This window comes from Alexandromys fortis, unplaced genomic scaffold (genome assembly GCF_014885135.2).
Source record: "Alexandromys fortis isolate MF-2015 unplaced genomic scaffold, M_Fortis_MF-2015_v1.1 scaffold_139, whole genome shotgun sequence".
Lineage (NCBI taxonomy): Eukaryota > Metazoa > Chordata > Mammalia > Rodentia > Cricetidae > Alexandromys > Alexandromys fortis.
In genome coordinates, this window is record NW_026068020.1 from 1,682,579 (window position 1) to 1,691,683 (window position 9,105).

Here is a 9,105-nt window from a genome sequence, read left to right on the forward strand (position 1 = left end):
GTCCCCACTGTGACACCGAGGCAGCACTGGTCTCTTGAGTTGATTGTTCATGCTTTCAAATCAAAACACACTGTGAGGTAAGAAGCCACGGGAGATTTCCCACCAGGAAAGGGTCAGGACAGCTCTGGAAACAGAGAGATAGCTCAGCCTTTTGCAAAGGACCTGGGTTCGGTTCCCAGAACACTCTATGGTGGTTCACAAATGCCTGGAATTCCAGTTCCAGGGGATCTAATGCTTTCTGGCCTCCTATATGCATATGAGGCACATAAACTCACACAGGTACACACAAATATATACATTTTTTTTAAAAACCTTATATTTTACGGTTGGAGAGATAGCTCAGAGGTTAAGAGGAGTGTCTGCTCTTCCAGAGGTCCTGAGTTCAAGACCCAGCAACCACATGGTGGCTCACAACGATCTATGAGATCTGGTGCCCTCTTCTGGCCTGCAGGTGTACATGCAGACAAAACACTGTGTACATAATAAAATCTTTAAAAAAAAAACCTTATATTTTAAAAATGATTAAAAGAACTGTGTGGATCATGACCTGAGAACATGGCTAAGGTAAAATCACACATTAGTTTGCTAGAGTAAAAATGAAATTTTTACAGCTGTTAAGAGTGAGCAAAGAAGGCCTGGGACATAGGAAGGCAGTATCTGCCTCATGAAAGCCTACACGGAGAGCTCACAGGTCAGCTGGGGACAGCTGTCCCAGACACGGGTGAAGCTGTCCAGACTGTAGGATGTCTTCCGCAATGAAATATTGGATGAGGTGTCAAACGTCCTACTTTTCTGATGGGACTCAGCATACTTGTGGGATCAAACTCCTGAGAATGCCTGGCTCATTGTGTTCCCCCTTCTTCCTTTTGTGCCCCACACTCTGATGGGATCTACAGTCCAGGGTCGTGGTCTCCATCATCCACCCTAGCCTCTTCATCCTTTCATAGAAAAATCCCCACCCTGAGCCTGGAGCCAGAAATCACCCAGACTCCCCACAGATGGAGGAAGAGACAGCTGGCTCTGATAGAAATAGCTGTGGGCGGGGCCTAGAGGCCACTAGAGACAGCAGGGCTGTCCAGCCAAGGCTCTGAATCCTCTCTAGCCTCCTCCATCTCTTGGCAATAACAACAGTGAAAGCTCACAGGCCCAGGAACTCCTGTTCTGCCATTCATAAGACCTCACAGATGATGGCCATCCCTCCAGAGCAATGTCTCTCTTAGGAAGGCCACCCAGGGTGGCTTCATTAGTATTTGAGGTGGGGAAGTTCTCCACATTGAACGATGAACAGCCACCATGTTTCCCCACCCTAGGGAAGGTGAGGTACCATCACTGCCTGAGAGTGAAAGACTAGCCACTGTGGATGGCACAGCCAGCCAGTGTCCATTAGGTTTTTATCAGCTGACCAGTCTTGGAAAATGAAGGCACAAAGTTGATGAGTCTAGGGAAGGGGCTGGGTAGCACAAAGGACCTCTTCTTTTTTGTCACATTCCGGCAGTAGCTGGCTTCACTGTGCTGCCACAGTGGGAGATGGGGCCTGAGGACTATGACAGAGGCCAGGAGTATGTCATGGTAGCTGAATCCCTCCCAGACCCGTCAACCCAAGAAAAAAACCAGGCCAGCTTGATGCTAAAGGCAGTGGAGGGAAAGGGTCTCAAATGGGCTAACCCCATGAGCACGCCCAACACAATCTCAACAGCCTCGAGGTTTGAGAGGGTGCAGAGGCAGGCTCACTTTAGGGCTGAGTTCCAAAGTCTACTCAGTAGGATGATAAGGCCAGAGCATGTGGAAGGACTATCTTCATGGGATTGCCAAGTCCAGATGTGGTGCTCACACCAGGCTCCCCAGAAGAAGAGCTTACGGCAGGCATGTGACTGCTTATGGTTTCCTGCAAGAGCCCTAGAGGTAAGCAGGATGGCCGCGTGGGCTCATCAGGGTGTACATACACACATACCGCCAGCCTGATCTTGCTGTGGGCCCACAACAGAAAGTCACCAGAATGGGAGAGTGACATTCTCTGTTCTCACGCATATGAGCTAATAATGGCTGCAGGCTGCCTCTCCCAAGGAGCCCTGCTGGGACTGGGGGACCTTTACTGCCACAAGCCAGGAGCTTTGCTCCAGTGAAGGTGAAGTTGGGGACTGGCTCTGAGCTTTTAACATCCAATGCTCCTAGACCATATACCAGGAGGATTCACTTAGAGTGGATTCTTTGGACAAGAGGATTCAGAGGCAGTTATGGACTGTCCTCCCGCTTCCTGCCCTGCCCCGTTGAATGAGGAAAGGCATCCCTTGTGGGCCACAGAGGGAGGGACCAACTCACCACCCAAGAAGATGCCTCCCTCAGCTCATGACAGACAACCCAGATGAAGTCAGCTGCTGTGGCTGTGGCAGGAAAGGCCTGAAGAGGACACCGAACATCCTGGGGCAGCGTGCTGAAGGGGAAATCCAGGCACTCCCAAAGTCCCTGGCAGAAGGTCCCATGTGGGAGGAGGGGAGACTCGGCCTTGAGATTTACCATCTGAGAACTTCAGAAGCACCTCCACCCAGATCTGAAACCTGGCGCTCCCAGCCTCCCCATGCTTCTGCCAGAAAGCAGGCCATGTCTTGGTGTCTGAGGAGTGCTGGCAGCATAATGTTAGAATTCTACCTCCCAACGATGATCCAATCAACGCTGATGCGCCAGAGACATATTCAATGAACCTGTCTACTTACGGGTTAGAGCCAGATAGGACCTGTGGACACGGCAGGCTGTGAAGGAGGCATTAAAAGTCTCTTCTCTTTTGCAGAAAACTTCAGACCCCCAAGAGAACTGAACTCCTATTCCACTCCACTGGGTGGGTCCCCTGCCCCTATGGCTCAGGCCTCCTGATGACCTTGACCCAGAATATCCAAGTGTCTTCCTGAAGGCAACCCACCCCCTGCCACTTTCAAAACCACCTCACCACCATTTAGTCCTCTACAACGTCCCAAAGAATTCAGGGCAAACTGGCCCTCTCTGGCTCCAGGACAGGCACGGGTAGTCCTGTCTCCTTTTGCCACAGGGACTTCACAGAAAGACAGCAATCTGTGGTCTTGGAATTTGGAGCAGGAGAGCCATAGAGACCTGCAGAGGTTCTCTAGAGAACCTAGCTCTCTGGAGAGAGGCAGGCAGAGGAGAGCACAGTTCAGGGGGACAACCTGGGATGATCCCTTTTGTTGAGCCTGAGGCCAGTGAACTCCCGCACAGCACTTCTGTCTGTGGATGTGTTGAGACACAAGCAGTGTCAGGAGGGGAATCCTGCCTCCCCTGAGATTTTTGTACACTACTGGTATGCGTCCCTTGTCTAGGTCAAGTGGTCAGGGTTTTTGCCCTGGCAGCCAAACCATCTGGCTGGTTGACACATCCTTCAGGAACTCAAAATGCCACTTCCTCCAGGAAGCAGCTTCTGATCCCATCTGCTAGCTGGAATTCCCTCTCATTCTGAACTCTCCAGCCCTTCCACGCCCTTCCGATCAGATTGTGTCTTCTCAGGGCACCGTGGATCTACAGATCCCAACCTGTGGATAGAGTCTCACTATGTAGCCCACACTGGCCTCCAATTCTGGATCCTCCCAGCTTAGACTCCTTGGTGCTAGGATCACAGGAGAATTATCCTCATCTTGCCAGACTCATTTTTGATCCAAATCCTTGCCAGTTTCTCTCCTCACTCTGGTGTTTAGGACAGGCGGTTGGTTAATGTGTCATGGATTAAAGAGTGAACAGTAAAGTTCCAAACCTGAGATGATTTGGCTAATGGTCATAAGAATGCTTAAAAACTGAGGGAATAGATAGTTGCCTTCTGAATACCGATTTAATTTCACAGTTGGGCAACAGAATTCAATTGCAGAGCAGACAGCATCACCTGCTCCCTGCAATCTCTTCAGTGACTGCCGCTAGGTCTGGGTAAAGGCCACATCTGTGGCTGACTTTCACTGGAGGTTTGGGGTCTGCGGGGGCTTCATTCATTTCCCGGATTGGTTGGATATACTTTGCCCGCTGTTCCTTTGCGTCTCCCACAGCCTCAGGAAGTCTGTCCCTCCTTCAGAGATGAAAACAGGGTTGAGAGGGGGCTGGGGAGCACAGCATTTCTAGACCAGCACAGTTAGTACAGAGAGGTCCGTTCTGTCTGGAAGCTCAGGGCTGACTCTTGCTTGTCTTTATAACTGCTGACTGCAGCGCCCTGGATGCAAGGCAGAACCATTCCCTGGCCCCTGCTTCCAATCTATTTTTATAACAACTAGCCGATAAGAGACTGGCTTATGGGACTCCCAATCTTCTCATTCCTTTGTCCTGCAATCACAGGGAATTGTGGGGCACTCTGGCCCTCCCAGGGACACTTGTTTGCTGTGTGGTCACATACCCATGTAAGAGACTGTTGTAACCAGGAATTTAACTACAGTCAAAAGTACTGTAACCAACACCATTAATCACCTACTGTCCACCTGTCTAATGAGCCCTTGGTGTAAGATACTGATTGCCTGGCTAACACCTCCAACTGCAGGCAACCTCAGCACATTCTGCCAACTGCACCAGGGACAGTGGGGACCTATGTCTAGGGTAACATGGGAGAGCCAAGTGTCAAAAAGCCTCACAGAGGACAGAGTTTGTACAGTGAGCTTCAGGGGATGGATAGGAGTTTGTTGAAAAGCCCTCTCCTGTCTTGTACAGAGAAACCATTTCTCAACTCAGCCATCTGCAAACAGGGATCCACATACCAGCAAAAGTGAAGACAGGTATTCCAGACTACCAAGTGGAAGAGCCAGTCCTGGGCAGATCCCAGCCACTACCAGTCCAATATAACCACAGCCTAAATTGTTGGGATGTTTTTCCACGTGGAAATAATATGTAGGCTAACTCTCCATCACAACCTGCGCAGAAGAGATAGGAGGAGCCCGGATTTCCCCTGCACTTACTGTATTTTTAAGTCAGTATGTGCACAGGACACTCAACCCAAAAGGAACAGAAAAGCCATAGAAATGTCTCCGATTCCTTTGTCCACCTTCATCTTAACCAGTCGGCCCCTCCCCCAGAGAGGCTGCCACCAGTTTGTTCTAGTCTTTCCACGTGTCACGCATGCTGTTGCAGCCTGAAGGTTGCATCTTTGTGGGAGAAAACGGGGCGTTTGTGCAGACACGCACACCCATGTGCCCTCCTTTGCCACATGAGAAGTTCATTAAAAAACGTGTTTGCCGTTGTAATAAACTGTCCAGGAAACTTTACCAAGCCTCCAATCATTCCCCGATTTGCTTTCAGGATGGTCTAGACACGGGACCCCGAAGTTACACCCAAGATGATCCCCATGGTGGCAATGGTCACCAACCAATTGGGGCCATTTCAGCAAGGCCATGTGGCTTCTGGGGCCGCCACTGGTCAGCAGGGTCGGTCTAACATTCTTTCCTGGTGCAATGGGAGGCACTGGGTCCCTACTAGACTGGGACCCTGCTACCTTGAGCCCCTGGTGGCCCGGTTCAGCCAGTCCCCAGGACTAGCGGCCCACAAGGACCAGGGACTGCGGTTTGAGGGCAGAAGCGCCACCGGCCTGTGGCGGGCGCCCAGTAGTCCGCAGGCCTTAGATGGGAGCCGGGGCCCAGTGCTTCTGCCCCATGGGGCCGGGCCCAGAGCGCGGCCACTGGGGACCGCTAAGGACGGCTGGGGACCACGAGGGACACTGACAGCTGTGACCGCGCCTCGCTCACCTCGCGCGCGATCTGGTTCAGAGCGTCGTCCTCCGCCGTCAGCCGCTCCCGGTTGGGGAGCCGCTTGCGCCCCGATCCCTGCGTACCCATGTCCATCAGCCGCGGTGCACAGCTGCTGCGGGACCGGTCTAGGAGCCGCGCTTGCCTGCCCTCCCGCTCCGCCCCTCGCTCCGCCGCGGCGTCATGGCGTCAGCGGCGCGGGGCTGGGGACGCGGGGGGGACGCGGGAGGCCGGGTCCAGGACCACTGAGCTATGCGGGTACCCTGGAGACCGCGAGTTGGGACACAGAGACGCAGGGTGGTGATGGAGATGCTGAAGCGGTGGCGACGAAAAAGCTGGGGGACAGAGACGCGCGGGTGACAGGGCAGGGGACACTTGGGGCTAAGGCTGAGGCAGAGAATATTTAAAGTAGCAGAGACTCACAAATGAGCCTCCCTCATAGGGGCCGGCAGGGACCTAGAAGTAGCAAATTGTGGAGGCGATGTATTTATTGGAATACCAGAACACAGATCTGGGCATGAGGGATACTGTGAGACCATGGGCTGTTGGTGGTGCTCGGGGGCATGAGCTGTAGAAAGCAAACTGCTGGGAAAAGTGGGGAGCTGAGTGGTAACCTCTGCTGGAGTCATACAAAAACTTTCAGTGGATTGGATGGCCCGGAAGAGTTGGCACTGAGGGATGGGACCAGTTTATGGCATCCTTATCTCAGCCAGTTAAGTCTATCCCCAGGGAGTGAGAGTCTTGCTCTGGGATCAGGTCCAGGTGCCTTCAGATGGCAGCCCAGGTACTAGTGACCTCCCAGCACTCTGGGCTCTCGGATCCGTCCTGTGGGAGTACGCAGTAGTATAGGGCTCTCTTCCTGTCTGTCTTTCTGCTCACATCGCTTGCTGTCTGCCCCCAGCTGGCCACTTGACTAGTGCGTCTCCAGCTTCTGAGAAAGGTCTCAGCATCTTCCTCGCTTCCAGTGCAAACTTATGCTCTGAACCGCTCCATGGGCACCACTAGGGAGAACAGAAGGCTGCCCCGGGGGCTAGGCAAAGTGAACCAAGTCCTGCCCTGCCTTGTCTCCGTTGGTGTTCCATGGGCTGTTTTTTATTAGACAGGGCACCTGTAAAAGTTCAGGCTGGGAAAGGCATTGGGATCTCCGAAGTTTGGGTGAAATTCAAGGTGGTTGGACTTGGGGGGAGGACAGCAGGGAGGACGGCCCAGAAAAAAGGGACTAACCTTCAGAAGACCCTAGTGGCAGCCTTACTGCCTTACTGGGATCAGCATGGTTAACTTTCTAATGTGTTTCCGGCCCGAGCTGTATGACCACGGGGTGTGAGCATTAGAAACACCATGTGGACACTGAAGGGGACAAGAAGCAGACCCCTCAGTGACAGGGAAGGTGTTGGAAGCATTTGCCAAGGAAAAGACGGGGAACGGAGTGACCAGCTGGTGCACTGCTTGGCACACTGTAGGCACAGGGGAGAGACCTGTTGGCTGAGTCGCCTATGCCATCTTTGTACCTTGTGGGACCCCATACTCCTTAGTGATGTCATCCTGCTAGAAGTCACGGGCATTATCTTTCTTTGCCCAGGCCAGTTGAGGGCGGATCATCATCTCCTTAGCAGAGGTGCATTGAGGTGACCCTATGTCGGCGAAGAATGTGTCCCTCCAACCTGCTCCTTCACATACACCTGCTCTGCACCTGCAGTCTGCCAACTGCTTGGCCAGGTTCTTAGGCACAACCATGAAGGACACAAACCTGGTGCTGCCCTCTCAAGGTGAAGGAAATGCTGGGTGCTCCTTTCCCAAAGCCAGTCCCAAATTCCAGCATCTTCCTTCTGGGAGAAGCCTGTCTGATACCTAAGACCATTCCCTCTACCTTAGATCCTCAGCCCAGCCCGCCTGGCACCCCAGGAATCTGGCCCTTTTATTCTGAGAGCAACTTTCTCCCAGCAGAGCTCTCCTGTCCCACACAATAGCATCAGCAGATTGGTTCAGAGTAGTGAGAGAAGATACCTCAAAGATCTAAGGACATCTGGGGCCACTATGTTCATCTTCAAGACCACCTCTGATGTCCTCCTTAGAAAGGATCATGGGAAAGAGCGAAAGGGACCAGGGCAGCTCTCATAAAGGCCAATGAATAGCTGAATCCTATCCAGTTTCCCACTCTGGGTCTCTTTGTTCACTGGGTAAGCCCTGCAGGAGTCTTGGAAGTTACAAGGGGTCTGGTCCGGTCTGTGTGAGGACTCACGGCTTCTGAGGGAGAGGTTGGCATGAGTTGTCACAGGGATTAAACTGGGTGCATTGAGTCATCATGTGGTCCTATCCCTGCCTCCTCTACCGTCCTCCACCAGCAAAGGCTAGAAAGATCTCTCTTGGACTATAGTGGAAAGAGTCGGGGGGAGCTACATCTCCTTCCAGTGATGGCTGGCATAATGGAGCAAAGCCTCTCATGGTAGAACATGGGTCATATTTATGGCCACCGGGGGGACTGACAGCAGGTTCTGACTCTGTCCCACCAGGCGGGGGGTGGGGGGTGGGTTTGACCCGCCACCCACTTTCATTTGCTTCTTTCAATGGCTCATACTCATATTTCCAAAAGAGTAAAGTGGTTTAGCCCACCCTGACGCTGCCATCTTAGATGCCTGAGGATACCCATTTCTAGCAGGTTTGCTGGAGGAAATACTTAGGAGTTGTCTTGAGCTCTTTCTCTCCCCTCCCCAACCCCACCAGATGCCCAAACTTGTTTTTACCCCCTTTACCTCTGATCAGTTTCCCTACCCTTCTGTATCCCATCATGATCAACCCCAGCTCAGTTAGAATCCTCCTCTCTAGATCGCTGGTGTGGATAGTTTCCTGAGTGCATTGCACAAAACAATTACAGGGGGTTCAGGAGGAAAACGCTAGAACTCCTATTAATAGCCAGAATGGACTGCATAAGGATGCTGTGCTTCAGAAACACGAATCTGGTGCAAGCTGCTGGGTTCCTCTTACAGGGCAGGAAAGGAGCACGTGCTCTTAAGTGGGTTATATTGTGAGGCCCCACAGTGGCCATCTGAATGTCACTGGGACCGATGCCATCCATTCTCTCCTAAAAGCCCTTTTCCGTCAAGCTGCCCACTCGGATCTTCAGAACCACATCTCTGCGGCTGTCACAGCAGCTCTGAAGGGGCCCAGGAGGTGTAATTGTGTTGCTAACTTGTGACTAGTCAGAATGCTGAAGTTCTCAAAGCTATTTAAAGTGTTATTCCAGTGGAATCTCACACTCCCAAGTGCTACCTAGTTCAGGAATTTTCTAGAAACACAGAGACTGAGTGGGAGGGTGTGATGCTTGGCTGTGCCACGTGTGTGTCTGGGAGAACTGTGAGGTGGTAGTTCTGCACAGAGAGCTGGCTCCTCAGAA

The 9,105-nt window shown here is 52.4% G+C and overlaps 1 protein-coding gene across 7 annotated transcripts in view; it reads right to left on the reverse strand.

Annotated features, from left to right (window-relative positions):
• Lrrfip1 (LRR binding FLII interacting protein 1) overlaps positions 1–5,853 on the reverse strand; it is a 127,726-nt gene extending 121,873 nt beyond the window's left edge. For all 7 annotated transcript variants that reach the window (XM_050163023.1, XM_050163022.1, XM_050163026.1 and 4 more), the window contains exon 1: positions 5,715–5,853. In XM_050163023.1, the coding sequence (XP_050018980.1) occupies positions 5,715–5,810 (96 nt within the window). In that variant the 5' untranslated portion in view covers positions 5,811–5,853. The remainder of the gene's footprint in view (positions 1–5,714) is intronic.
• Between the last annotated feature and the right edge of the window lie 3,252 nt (positions 5,854–9,105).